General features: G+C 27.1%; 1 protein-coding gene across 2 annotated transcripts in view; it reads left to right on the top strand.

Moving 5' to 3' along the window:
* LOC129980965 (kin of IRRE-like protein 1) overlaps positions 1 to 15,980 on the top strand; it is a 497,116-nt gene that overhangs the window by 382,055 nt on the left and 99,081 nt on the right. For both annotated transcript variants that reach the window (XM_056091509.1, XM_056091510.1), the window contains exon 8: positions 11,469 to 11,604. In XM_056091509.1, coding sequence (XP_055947484.1) covers positions 11,469 to 11,604 — 136 coding nt within the window. The remainder of the gene's footprint in view (positions 1 to 11,468; positions 11,605 to 15,980) is intronic.

The following is a 15,980-nucleotide window of genomic DNA, read 5'->3' as shown; positions in this document are numbered from 1 at the left end:
TTGGCGTGAAAGTTTCTCGTATACGTGTTATTGCATTCTTCTTTAAAAGTTTGAGATATTGGATTACTTTAAAATTTAATTCGTTCTCTATGACTCTCTCCCAGGTTAAATTCCGTATTTTAATGAAAGATGGAAATATTTTGCAAATTCTTTGGAGATTTAAATTATGTGAATTAAAGCTTGTGAAATCGTGAATTTAATCTTTATTAATAATGAAAGTGTATGTGTTGCACAAAAATAATTATTAAATAATTTTTCTGTAAAAGTTTTAAAATTGTTTTTTTTAAATTTATGTCAATTTAGTTATCATGCAATTTTTATATTGAATCTTGCCAAATTTAATTTTTTTAAATCTACCATTAAATTTCACTGTTGTATTAAAATTCAAGCAATTTTCATTGTTTTCGTTTAATATTCGATCGAATGATTTATTTCTATATATTTCTGAAACCAAAAGAAAGAAGATTCCTTTTATTGTCTGCTCACATTACATAAGGTGTTAAAAAGTGAAAATTATATTGACGAAAAAAATAACGGATAATTTGAAATGGATTACCTAAACACATTTTCAATTACATTATGACATCATGGAACTCGACACCATTTAGGAAGATCCATGTACACAATAATTAGAACTGTGTAGGGTGACTAAAAATGCGTGTGTACACATAATATTTTGTTGAGATAATAAAATTATAAACTATTTAATTGAATCTAAGCTTAACCAATATTTCCAGTGAAAATTAATTTTTCTAAGACGACAATTATCGAAATAATAATGAAAGAGCATTACTTATAATAACTACTTTACTTAATTCCTTAGAAAATGTACTACTTGTTTTAGTTACTCAGAAAAGGGATTTCTCTTATTTCCTTCAATTATTTTGAAGCTGAAAAGTTCTGAAATTTGATTTATAGTTCTTTAATTCTGTGTTGCATTGTGATCGTAGGAAAAGAATTTTCATTCTTGTAAAAAATTATTCACTTTTTAAATTAATAATTTTATATTAAAACCGGAAAAATGAAATTCACCTTATAATTCCATTATTATGTATGCATAATACCTTTTATAATACATCTGAAACGATATTTAAGTAATTTCCACTCGTAAATAAAAATAAATAACTATCTCTGATATTTTTAGGTTTTAATAAGAGGTGGATAGAGAGAGTGGCAAAAGTCCCAACAATTTATTTGCTTTAAAACTTTCGACCATCTCGAAATTCTACTTTAGATTTACACTTGCCATGCCAGAAAATTGACGAGAAATTAAAATATCATAATTGAAAATAGAATTTTGCAAGAATGTCTGCCTGAAAGTCATTTAAATGGTTAAAGAAATAATGTTTGAAGCATTGATCCAAAATAAGTTAACCATTGCATAGCATTTTAACTTCAGCATTGCTAAATTTCTTTCAAAATTCATTTTCTTTGAGCTCTTTTTCTATCATCCACAGAAACTCGAATCCACTTTGGAAACAAACCAAATCTCCTTCCATTTTCAATCTATAACCTCGCTTCTCTGACGTGACATCTCCTATCTTCTGCTCTGCAAATGGCTTTGTAGTTAATTACCTTGAGCTCCATCCTATCTCGCAACATTCGCGATATCTTCGAGCTCTTCATCATCCAATTAATTTCTAAACGTCGACGCTTTAACGTCACTCTTTCATTAGTCTTATAGATACACCCGAAAGTGAGTGCTGTGTCATTCTGGTTAGCAACACTCCACTTGAGGTTGACACCGCTGAGCGAGAAGTTAGGGACACCTGATCGTGGTCAAGGGCAGGAATTTGGCACTCATTTAAGGGAGTAACTGATAGGTGTTAAGAATGGGAAGTGTTTACAGGCCCGGTTCAAAGCACGGCGTAATTTATCAAATGCAACTTGAGTGTTCTTGAATGGCATCATGGTCCTTTGTATCGATATGGTGTGATTGGTAATTTTCGGACAGCTGATACTTTAAGGTACTTAAGTATATCTAGATGGACTGTTTAAAATTTTACAACAATATCTTCAATGCACTTAGAATCCAAGTGTTGGCCGATTTTTGAATTGATTTCATGATAAATTGCATTGATTATCATTTTGTGTTTTGGAATAAATATACATTTTTGTTATTAAGAAAGGGCGATACCTGAGAGAAGAACTATCTTATCTCAGATTTTAAACTGTTACTGGAATTAAATTTATCATGAGCTTAGATTTTATATGTGAGATACCGCAGAATGACGGCTTGATTTTAAAATAGGTAATAGGTGGAAACCTGTTGTGAAAATCATCAGATTGTAGTCCATAAAGTCGAAATGGAATGGGAATTGAATTTTTAAAATCGAGCAATATTATAGAAACATTTTTCTGATTAAAAAAATAGAAGTCCAGCTCTGATAGGTTGATCTTAAAGTAACTTGATAAATTGATTAATTTCGCTTAAACGGATTTACTATATGTGTTAGAGATATGGTACTTGAAACTGGAATCATTAAATGGAGGAGTAATGAAAAATTTACATACATTTCAAAGACTTTTTTTTTTTGGATATTAAGAGATGAGAACTGACTGGATAGACAGTTGCATTGCATAATTGATCAAGGGTATGTAATATGTATGTTTTTGAATTGCATAATTTTCTTTTATTCTTAAAAATCAGTTTACATAGACAGTAGTTTTCATATTGAATATTTAGATGTGTTGTCTAACATTATAATATATATGTAATTATCCAGCTTCTTATATACTCCATAAATTATATTGCTGCAATATGAGAATTATAAGAGAATAAATTTTCCTTAAGTAATCAAATGATCTTATGTAATGTTACTGAATAATTTCTATTAAACGAGATATACGATATGATATCTTTCGAAAGACTTTTTTCTAATAAAAAAAGATATTCCTGCATATGATATTATTTGTTTAGTCAAATAAATTGAAATAAATGCATGGCTCTTGCTTTTGTTTTGCTGTAATACTGATTACTTGTCCCTTGTGGTAGCCATAGCTAATGCATGTGAATTCTGATCGGCTGCAAAATTTTTTCTCTGCAACCTGAAAGAAGCAGTCGATAAATAGTTGTTCTTAAAGCTGCTTTTGCTAATAAATTCAGAGCTTTTCAGTGTATTGAATTTTGCGGTAGTAGCATCGCTGAGTCTTTTTATTTATCTCTGAAATTCTTCGATTCTATGGAAAAAAAAATTTCAAATTTTAGATAATGTAAAATTAGGTTTTTTTTTTAATTATTGATTTCAATTTTTTTTTTGTATTATAGAAAAATGTTAGTATAATAACATTAAATTATTTTATTAAAATTATGATATTCCAAATATTTAATTCATTATGTCTCTGATATATCCTATAGAATATAATATATTATAGAATATAATTATATCCTATAGAATATAATATATTATAGAATATAATTATATCCTATAGAATATAATATATTATAGAATATAATTATATCCTATAGAATATAATATATTATAGAATATAATTATATCCTATAGAATATAATATTAGAATATAATTATTTTAATAAAATGTGATATATTTAATATTTAATGCACGTTCCATTATACCTCTGAGATATCCAATAGAACATACAATATATAAAGGTTAGAATAAGACTTTCCATCTAGTAATTCATAGAATCTATTCTTATTAAATTCTCTTAGCAGTATTTTTCAGTTTTTTGGTGTTGAATGGATTATTAACTCCAATTACATTTTATCCTGACACCATATTTTTCTTCTTTTATTAATAATTTTTAAACTGGATAAATATCTAATAATTTGCAAGTTTTATCTACAGTTTTAAAATACAACTGAAGCATTTTTAATATTACTGAAAACTATCTTAGAGTGAGTTATTGAAACATTATCTTCACTTTCATGTTCGAAAGTTTAATAAAAATAAGTTCCTGATAATGGCATTATTTTAAAATAATTTTTTTCCCCTTTGCGTTCTATTATCATATCTTGTTTAGTTATTCGAATATTCATTTGTTTAGTAGTTATATTTTGTTTAGTTTTTAAAAAAGAACATTTAGCTTTATTATACTGGTTACGTTATATAACTTCTTTTTATGCTAGTATTATATTATTTTTCAATTTGTTATTACTTAAAATAGCTAACAAGCTATATATTTTTATAACTAACAAGTTAAAAAAAAAAGGAGTTAACTCTGTTCAATTTTTTTGAATTAAGTAGATTTTTAAGAATATTATATAGAGATAAAAATTAATTTTTATGGAACTAAATCAGATAAAACACTCTTAAAAAATTGTTTTATAAAAAATTGACAAAAAAAGTTAAACTTCTAAAATTTTGAATATTAAAAACTATCCACATTACTCAATGCAAAATAGAACCTTCAAAAGGTTTTACAAAACTCCTTTTTTGTCTCTATTGTATATTGTATTTTTCTGAATAAAATAAAAATAGGTTTATCTTTAATTCAAAAGAGCCTGCAATAAAAATCATCCAAGCATCCTAGAAAAAACCAAACGACATTTTACTTATTATTTTTTTGCATTTTATAAATGATGGAAGATTTGAAAAACAAACGATTTAAAATGCAAGAAATTTCTTTTATTTGATAAAATGAGAAATGATTTCCTTTGATTAAAATCTAACTGCTCGTTTATTCGAGAAAGAAAGCAATTAAACAAATGCGGAAAAATTTCAGCTTTTGTATATGTTTTGCTATTTTTTTTTTTCAATCAATCGTTATCGATCAACATTTTCGTTTTAAAATGAATATGAATATCTTTTTTATTTTTAATTTCGTTTTCATTAAACGTATATTATTAATACATGTAAATCAAAAACCGCTGATTAATTTTAAGAATATGGGAATGCACATGATTTGGTATTTATTATAGTTAGTGTAGTTCTTATTTTCGATACGTTTCCTCATAGAATTAGATCTTATCACTACTCTGCTGCATTCAGTTCTTGTCAAGTTTGCAGCTAGTTGAAGCTGAAATTAATTACGTTCATCAATTACGGCACGGTAGCAATTTTTCAGCAACTTTTATGATTGATTACTTTGTTAACGTTATTCTTTTGCCAGGATAGATATCAGTTTCTGTCAACGGAAGTGACAAATGTTGAGATAAATTATGCTATTTTAAATTTTACTGCATTTCTTGAAAAGAAAAGTTAGGTTTTGAAATCAAACATTTCCAGCATGAGCAACTAAAATTATCTTTAAACTAGCTTCATTGCTCAGTATGGAAAAAAATGCAAAGATGAAGAATTATTATAAAATTATTCGATAAAGCTGGCGAAGGCTTCAAAAATTACACTAAATTAAATTCTTCTTAGGGCTGTTGCTTCGGAAAAAAGCGAAATATTAAGTTTTAAAATTAACTTTTTATATCTTTGCTTTAAAAAAATGAATTCTTGAGTTTCTTTAATTCTTTTAATTCTGACTTACAAAAAAAGTTTGATGCTTAAGGACTCTATGTTTATTATTTTTAAAAATAGTGATATACGTTTGCAATTTTTAAAGTAACTCTTCTTAAAGATATCATTATCTTTGTCTCAGATTAGAAATATGAAATTCTTATACCTTTTCCTATTTTCAGAGTCATAACGAGTATCTAATCGTAATTTTTAAATGTATAAATCTTTCAAATACAATGTTTCCAAATTTTTCTTCGTTGGATTTAGACATTTGATATGACAATGAAGTAGGATTAATTTTGTTAATTTTGCGTGGTTTCGATTTTGTGATATGTACATTTTCATTAGCAGCTTTCATATTTCATTGTACTCCTCCCTTCGACAATATCTAAAATCTACATATTAGAAATGTTCTTTTTATCTGTATAGTTGTCTTTGAAAAAAAAATGAGGCAAATGTTATAGATGTTATTTTGAGATAAGGAAGGAGAGAGAAAATAATTACTTAATAGCTTACTTATTTTTCAAAATTTTGGAGATAGAGATGTGCAAAAATTTTGTCTTTGTCAAACTTATAAGATGAAGATTTTTGGATAAAATAAAAATAAAAAAAAAAACTTTATATTGCCTAAGATATAGCTTACAAGCTTATTTTGTAAATGGCGTAATATTTATAATAATTTATCTTTAAATGAAGAAGGACATTAGGCCTAGCAAATGAATTAGAAATCAATTAACAATCATTTTATTCTTTTTTGATAAAATATTAAAATTTGCAAATATTCTTAATGATTTTCAAAAATAATGAATTCATTAAATATCTTAACACATTTTTAATGGATGTTATCTTTTTAAATAGTGTTTTTATATTAAAGCAGTCAAGTGAAATGCTATGAATGATTATGGAATCATCACTGTAACAGATAAAGAATTATCATCTATTTACAACATTCCAGTTTCTAGAAAGAAATTATTAAGATATCCGTTTGGTTACTTTATATTATCAGTAAAACTGCTGTTTTTTACTTGTTGCTAATAAATGAATAATTTGTATAGACTATTTAATATTAAAGTGAAAAACAAACTGAATTACTTGCATTTTTTGTTTCTTATTTATGATTTTTTTTTTATTTTGTTGCAATTTTCACTAATTAGCAATTTTTTTCCAAAAAAAAATGCTTTTTTCTTCTTTAATTCTGCGATAAAATGCACAATAGGAATACTCTGCCTGCTTTTATTATTTCTTGATGTTATTTCTGAATTTTATTAGACACTTTGGAAACTGAATTTGTGAGTTTACATGCTATAAATATATTTCATCTAAATCTATTTTATTTTATCAGCGAGATTTTTTTGAAAAATATACAATGAAGAAAAACGGCATTGAAAGAATATGATTTAGATGAAATATTGTGTAACAGTTACTAATTACTAACATATTTAATCGTATCTCAGAAATAAGATATTAGACAAAAAAAAATAAAATTAATTTTGACGACATATTGAGTACCTTAGTAATGAATTATCTACATGGTTAATAGTATCTCAATAATGAAGAAATTGGACAACGAATAAAATTTATTTAGACGCAATATTGATTATCATTGATAAGGAGTTACCTTCATGTTAAATTCTATCTCAGCAATGAAGGAAATGCGTTTAGATGGAATATTGAATAGTAATAATAGTAAATTACCTTCATGTTGAATTTATCTGGACAATAAAGAAAATAGAAGTGGATGAAATACTGGATAAAAATAACAACTTATCTACATGCTTAATTTTTCTCAAAAATGATTTTTAAAAAAACGATTAAAATTGAGTTGAAATTTTGAGCAATAGTTGTAAGTTATTAACGTATTTTATCGTATCAGCAATGAAGAAAATAAATAAATAAAATGAATTTAGACGGCATACTGAATACAATAATAATTGGTTACCTACTTATTGATGAAAAATAGATGAAGAATAAAATTTATTTAAACGAAATATTGATTACCAATAATGATGAATTACCTTCATGTTAAATCGTATCAGAACAAAGAAGAAAATAGAATTAAATGGAATATTGAATAACAATAAGTTATCTACGCATTTAATTCTTCTGGACAATGCAGAAAATGGAATTAAAGGGAATATTGAATAACAATCATAATAAGTTACCTACATGTTTAATTTATCACAGCGATGGAGAAAAAAAACGGAAACGAAAATTGATTTACATGAAATATTGCACAACAATTTAAGTTACAAATGCATTTAATTTATCTTAATAATGAAGAAAATAGACAACAAATAAAATTAATTTAAATGCCGTATCGAATAGAATAATAAAGAGTTGTCGACATATTCAATGATATCATAATAATGAAGAAAACAGTCAACGAATAAAATTGATTTGAGCGAAATATTGATTACCAATAATAATGTTATCTTTATGTTCAATCGTATCTGAATATTGAAGAAAATAGATTTAGATGGAATATTGAATAACAATAATAATGATTTACCTACATATTTAATTTATCTCAGCAATGGAGAAAAAAACGAAAACGAAAATTGATTTACATGAAATATTACACAACAATTTAAGTTACTAATTTATTTCTTTTTTTCAACAATGAAGAAAATAGACGACAAATAAATTAATTTAAATGCCGTATCGAACAGAATAATAAAGGATTGTCCACATATTTAATGATATCATAATAATGAAGAAAATAGACAATGAATAAAATTGATTTGAGCGAAATATTGATTACCAATAATAATGTTATCTTTATGTTAAATCGTATCTGAATAATGAAGAAAATAGATTTAGATGGAATATTGAATAACAATGATAATAAGTTACCTACATATTTAATTTATATGAACAACGGGGGAAAAAAAACGAAAACGAAAAAATATGCTTTAGATAAAATATTGCACAACAGTTATAAGCTAGCATTGAAGAAAATAGACAACAAATCAAATTAATTTAAATAACGTATAAAATATAATAACAACGATTTATTTACATATTTAATGATATCATTAAAATAAAGAAAACAAACAACAAATAATTTCACTTGGACAAAATATTGATTACCAATAATAATAAGTTATCTACATATATATAATGGTATCTCAATAATAAAGAAAATAGAATCAGATGAAATATTGAGTAATAATAATAACAAATTATCTACATGTTTAATTTATCTCAAAAATGAAGAAAATAAACAACACCTAAAATTGATTTAGACAAGATACGGAATAACAGTGTAATGAATTAATTACGTTTTTAAAATACTTTTTTCTTTTCATATATGAAAAATATTCATGAATCCTGAATACAGTTAAAATTATTATTCTCTGCTATGTTTATTTTAATATTTATTTTTCATAATTACTTGTTTGCAGACGTATTTCCTCAAGGAGTTTAAACTCCGTCTTCGAAAATAAGGCAATCGGTGCCCTGAAAATTTTCTTCTTCAAAAATTGCTTTGTAAATTTACTTATAATCAACGCTGTGTATTAGCGCCTACTTCTACAGTGTGAAGTTCAATTAAAAATAACAAGTGGGAAGCTTTTCACAAATTAGCTTTTAAGAAGGTGAGTGTTATTTTAGAAGAAGCTTTGTCAGGCAAGTGTTAAAACAATTTGAGTAATTAAGAAACTCTTAAGCTCACAAGAGATTTTTGCTTTGCAACCTTTGATGAGCTACCGTCTACTTGGAATTTTTAATAAGTTAATTTCAACTTACGAAAATGTTGGCAAGTGCTTTTAGCTAATTTGGCAGGCGATAAATAAGCTTAGAGTATTTATTTGTTGTTTTTTTAGAATTTAAGGCACCTGTAAAGCAAAAGAAAAAAAAATTGTACTGTAAGTTAATGTTATTATTTGAAATCTTGTTACGGTCTTAAGAATTCTTTTCTTTTAAAACATGCGAAAGGTAAATAGTTTTCTCAAAAATTAGTTATGATCCCTACCAATTTGCCTTCAGAAAATCATCTTTTATGAAAAATAATGAATCATGCTAATTAGAAACTTGCTTTGATTTTTTTTTTGTTCTTTTGTTGTTGTTGTTGTTAGTTACGAAAATTAAAAATGCGACTTAAAAATACCTATTTATCAATTTCCTTAATCTTGCAAATAATAGAAAATGAATATTTCATTGATTTATTTCCTGATTGTTTAATTAAATTGTTAGATAACTGTGTATGCGGTTATTTTGTTTGATGGGTTCTTTTTCAACGAAATTGTTTATGTTTCAGCTAGTAAATATTGTAGGCACCTTTATGCTTGCAGTTTCTTTCCTACACACACACACACACACACACACAAAAACAAAAACAATAAACGCATCAGATTCATATCTTGTATTATTTGAATTTGTTTGGTTTAGGACAATTATTAATTAAGAAGACAAATACTCATATTTGTTAAACTGAAGGAATGATAAAATTATACCCTTAATATATAACAAATTGTTACTAACATAAAAGCAAGTTGTAAAGCCTCTGATATCTTTCATCAGTTTTGGAATTATTTCTGATACGTTCTAACTATAGTATATAATTCGGGTTTCCATAATTGTTTATCATTGACACTGAATGGTTAAGAGTTCAATAAATAAAACAAGAAAAAAATGGTAGGTAATTGCTTATTATTTAAAAAATCAACGAAATTTAAGTAATCTAATAAAATGAGGATGTATGATAAGTATGGTAGGCTAATCCTATTTGGCCCAGTTATATTTTAAAATTCACTTTACTTTCTTGATTATATAGTTTTTTTTTTCATTCATACAGTTACACAATTGGGTGTAAGTAACTTTAAAATCACAATAACAAATCATAATTTCTTCAATTATCCATCCCTATTAGCAACCTATTATTTTTATCCGACTATTGTGTTGACATTGCGAAAGCGATCTCTGTATGTTTACACTGTGGGCAATGTAAATGGCAAATTGTGTTTTAGACAGAAGCTTTATTAGACAAAAATGCTGATTTATATCTGCAAAAAACTTCAATAATTTTCTGTCCATATTTAATTTTATATTTTTGGGTGGCATTATCTTTCTCTAAATTATCTTTTAATATGCAAATTTTATAAAAAAGTTGTCAATATTAGTGCTTATTGCGTATCTAGGGAAAATACACTGTCCCATATTATTATTGATTTGGCTTCGAAATGCGTTGACTGCCTATATATATATATATATATATATATATATATATATATATATACTAGAGATATTAGGAGTGTTATATATTGGTCATTTTACTGGATATGCTGTTTTCTAAATGCATTTATTCATACATTTCGCTGTCAGACATATCCTTTGTCACTACACAAATCATTATTTTTACATTGAAATCTATATCATGCTTTTATATAAAAAGCACCTTTCTTTGATTGCCATTTTAACCGATTTTATCTGCATAAACGTGTGATTTATTGCTTTTTAACCATTGATATATAATATGTAATGATATCTTTTAATTAAAATTCCAGTTAAATTCCCAATTTTTAGTTTATTTTAGTCCAAATTAACATCTTTCTAAAATGTCCTTTTATTTCCTAATCCAATTCAATTTTTTATTTAAGTATTTTTAACTTCCGCTCAAGAAAACTGATGACTTAAGCATTTTCTGACTCTCCAAGCGAAGGGATAAAAATCCTAATGCCTACAGTACGCTTTTAAAGATACCTAAGATTCCCTTTCCTAAGGGTACATGTGTCATAGAAATTCCTATAAAATTCGCATTGTAAAATCAGTGAAGGGATTTTTTTTTTTTTGTCTTTTTTGCTCTTATGTCGTGATGTGGACTGATGTATCTCTCTTATTGCCTTTTCTTTGTACAAATTATACCCCCTGGGATGAAATAAATCAAAGTTAAAATTCCAAAAGTTCCATCTTTTGGGCCATTTATATATATATGATATATAATAATAATATTCACCGCATTTTATTTTTGCCAGACTTTCATTTATATGACTATTTGGATTATTAGGGCCTTATTGGCATGAATAGAATGGATGTGTCATGGACTTTTTTTTTTCTTCCAGGACGAAGGAACTCGAGATTGCTACGAAGCTCGACTCATTGTAGAAAGAGTGGATGGCAGCGATTCCAGGAAATACACTCTAAATGTTGAGAATGAACGAGGCAGCGAAGCTTTTGCTGTAGCTTTAGAAGTTAGAGGTAAGAATAATTTGTTGATATCCAGGTGCATTAATTAGTGTAAATATACTGTTTTCTAGAACACTTTAAGTCTGTTCGATAGAAGTATGGTAAAAAGTATTCGGATGAATAAAACAATAACGGATGAAGGCATTTTATTTTACACAGAATCACAAATACACAATACTCAAGCACAACTGAATCGTGCACAAAAACAACACTTTCAGTAAATAGCAGCACGTAATGTAATAAGCAGTAAAGAGGAAATAATCAATCGTAACAACACAAAGCACTCAAAGAAAATTCGCAGGAGATAGACTTTGCTCAACCACTTACGTCTCTTGATTCGTCTGCTAATTTTAGACTCTTACTGACTGATTTCAGCTCTGTGTATCGGTTATTTATAGTTTTCGGAACAGGGCAAAGAAGCTTCTAGAACAATCAATGGCAATCCAGTTCTAATTTTATTACAACCAAAAATTCTTGAATATTCTGTGTCCTTCATTTCTGTAGCCATGGACGTGAGATCGTTGATCCGACATTCATCAATAGCCATTATTATATGTTTACATCTATCTCGATTATCTGGAGAATTTCTGCGCAGAGAAACAACGTTACAAATTCATAACTATATTGCCTTAAAATACAAAATGCTCTTCAATATATACGTGTGTCTGTTCAAACATTCATACACTATTTACTTCACCAATAAATGTAAGATGGATCTAAATATGTTAAGGTCAAGTGCCATTAGTGTTATCATCATCAGTTGTTGTGAGACATATGTACTTAGTACATATGTGTATTTTATTTTCCATTCCCACACAAACTTTGTATCTTGGATCAACAGAAAATCAAAAGTTCATCTTTGCTTTGTTTCGTTGCGTTCATTTGAAATATGAAATATTTTCAAATTTATTACCTCAGCAAAAATGCTGGTCCCCCCTCCCCCAAATTCTTAAGTAGGAAAATATAGATAAGTTATATAAATAATAAGTTATTCTTTGAATTTAAACTTGAGGTTTGATATAAAAAAAGATTAGTTTTTGAAGAGAAGATAATAGTTGTAATTCCCTTTAAGAAACTGATGTTTAATTTTGCTTTTGAGTGAGTCATAAATTATATTTTGGCAGAATTTGGATACCTTTATGAATCTCGAAATATTTGTAATTTTGTTCTATTGGTCAATATGTTTATCTTTGCAATTTCAATGAAATCAGTTCTTTTGGGTTTAGAACTCTTTTTATTCCTTGCATACGGACCTGCACATCTGGTTTCTTCTAGATGTAAATATCAAGAATCGATTACTTCAAATCAAAACCCAACTGTAAAACATGATATATGCCTTTGAATATGAATGTTTCTTGCAACTTTTTTGCCAGTTATTTTTTTCTATAAAGGGAATAAATAGGAAAAAATTTTCACATATTTATTTTTAGTTTAAATTTATCTTTCTCGTGCTCTGTCTATCGGTTGATTTTTATATGTTTAGCCTTTTGTGTTTGTATTAGCATAACTTTCTTAAATTTCTAGTTTATTTTTGCTTCTAATTCGTAAATAAACAGGGACGTCTCTATTTTATAAAAATAAATTCTAGAGACATGTTCAATTGAATGTTTTTTTTATAAATATGAAGTGTGAACAAAAAAAGAAATAAATTGTACATATCTTTGTTTCCCACTGAAAGAGTTTATTTTTGTCATTGTGGAAAGTAGATTTTGTAAAATCCAATTTATTCTATTTAAAATGTATGCGCTATTTATTTATTTTTTATAATGTGTGAATATGATATTGTTTTGGTTTGAAGTTTTTGAAATCACAAAATACATGGGCAGAAAATTGGCGATTTATTGTTTTTGAGGCATCATTTTTTGATTTTACGATTATTAAAAATGATTTTTAAAAAAAAGTTGTCACATTTGGCGACTTATTTCCAACAAAAAGTTGCATTTTGGCCCGAATGTCCGTTATGTATCTGATTCTCCTATCTGACCAATAAAGGGATGAGTCTTAAGAAGTTATCTCCCAAAGAAAATAAAATGGGAATGAACATGAAATAGCGAGGGGGAGGTATCGAAAGTTATATATAATTTTTAAAATTTTTCCAGCTGGCAAAAAAAAAAAAAAAAAAAAAAAAAAAAAGTTTTGGAACTCGAATGAATTAGACATGGAAAGAAACCATCGTTTTCTAAATATCAATGGGTGCGTAATAGGGATTGCAATACCGGACCAAAAGTTCAATACCGGTATTCGGTATTTTTTAAATCTTAATACCGGTATTAGAAATTTTAGAAAAAGAAAGAAAATACAGGTGTTTCTTTGTTTTATTTGCCAGTTTTGTTAGAGAGTGCAAATATCACAAAAATAATTTATAACTTATAAATTATAACAGTATATAATCACAAAAAAGTAAAGAAACATCTTATTTATTTAAATCACAAAAAAGTGTAAATATCACTATTCAGTCTGGGGTACTATTACAACTTTTTGAAATGTAATCTTAAAAAACATAATGCATCAATTGTACTGTCATTAAGCCTGAAAAGTAATTTTGTGTAAAAATTACCAGTTGTCGAAAACACTCTTTCGGCATCTACGCTAGTTGGTGATACTGTTAGCAATGTGCCATATACTTTTTCCAAGTATTTACCTCTAAATCCCTCATCTTCAAATAAATCGATTTCTCGTCGGATGGTTTTGGATATAGCTGATTTCTGTATTGTATTTTGGTTCGTTGAAATTTTATTTATTTATTGCTAATTCTAATTTTTGTTCAAGAGACAATTCCTTGTCACTATCGACAGTAATGACGTCATAATCTTCGATAATTGAACCGAATTCTTCTGAATGTGGATAGGGCTGTGGGTAAAAACTTTTAAGAAACTTTACTCTAAACTTAATCAGATTTGAATTGGTTATTTTCTTTTCTTCTTTTTCATTTTCATTTTTAAAATCATTATAATTATGTAAATACCGTAAGACATTTTCTATTTCGGTATGCCTTTCTTCTGTGCGATTTTTCAATGTAATATATAATTCTTCGGATAGTGATGTGTGCTGTTCTTTCAGTGACTGCAACATGAAATTTATTGTTGCATTAGCTGTTAATAAATTAGAATCTCTCCGACACAATGCCTCAATAGTCAGTTTTATTGGAAGTAGAGCTGATATAGTTCTGGATATTAAGTCGAATTCACTTGTCTGAAAAATTAATTTACAGGTTTAAGTCGATTATTGCTTTTTGGATTGGACTTCTCAGTTTCAAAAATCGTTCTATCATTAGGAGTAAACTATTCCAACGTGTTTTAGAATCTAATATTAACATATATTCTGCTTTATTTTCAGTTAGTATATATTTTAGTAAAATATCCTTTTTAAAGGGGAACGTTTAAATATCTTAACAATTTTTCGAACTTTATAAATTATAGGAAGCAATTCTTGATAGGTTAATATTTCATCCTCATTAGCAATATCTTCTTCAACAATTACATTGTCATTATCTTCATTGTCAATATCACTCTCACTCTTACTCTTTTCAAACTTGGAATCCGAAATTTCTATATCCACAGTATTTGGATTCTTCTGTTCTTTATTTTTTTAGTATAATACATCTATTACTCCTAATTGAATTCCATGTGCATAGCACAACTGCTGATTTGCACCAATCAACTTTCCAACTTTTTTCATAATTGTTACTCCATAAGTCGTTAAGGATACAATATTTTCTTTCATGGATAATCCATGTTTTACTAATTTAGATTTAAGCAATTAATTAAGCCGTTAATTAGCTAATTAATTTCGCCCGTTATGGAGACATAAAAACAATAACGCATAATATTTTGCTATGTTCGCGATACCTGAACATATAGTGGAGAAATTTTAATAATTTCTAGTAAATACCGAAAAACCGGTATTTAAACTTGTGAATACCGGTATTACAAAATTGTACAAATGGCTCAAAATACCGGTATTCGGTATCCCGGTATACCGGTATTGCAATCCCTAGTGCGTAATCTGATAGTCACGTGATTGCTTAAAACCGGTTTAACACACACACACACACACAAAAAAAATCTGGCCTCGAGGAAAAAAATTTAGTACTGGATTGACTTTCAGATGTTCAAAAACCATCACTTTTTTAAATGTTGATGATTGCGAAATACAAGTCATATGAGAACAAGATGTTTTTCTGTAGGATTGATACCACTTGACTTTAAAAAAATAATGTTCTCACATGATAACTTGGAATTTGCGGTAGAAGATTTCAACTTTTTTTATTTCCATATTTTGTAAACATCATTTTACCTACCCTTACATTTTTTTCCCATCTACTGTAAAGGAATAGTCATATTACAATTCAAAATGCATTTCATTTTCTATTCTCCAACCAGTACTGA

The sequence above is a fragment of the Argiope bruennichi genome, chromosome 8 (genome assembly GCF_947563725.1).
Source record: "Argiope bruennichi chromosome 8, qqArgBrue1.1, whole genome shotgun sequence".
Classification (NCBI taxonomy): Eukaryota; Metazoa; Arthropoda; class Arachnida; order Araneae; family Araneidae; genus Argiope; species Argiope bruennichi.
The sequence above is the reverse complement of the archived record's forward strand: the minus strand, read 5'-3'. Positions and strand labels throughout refer to the sequence as shown.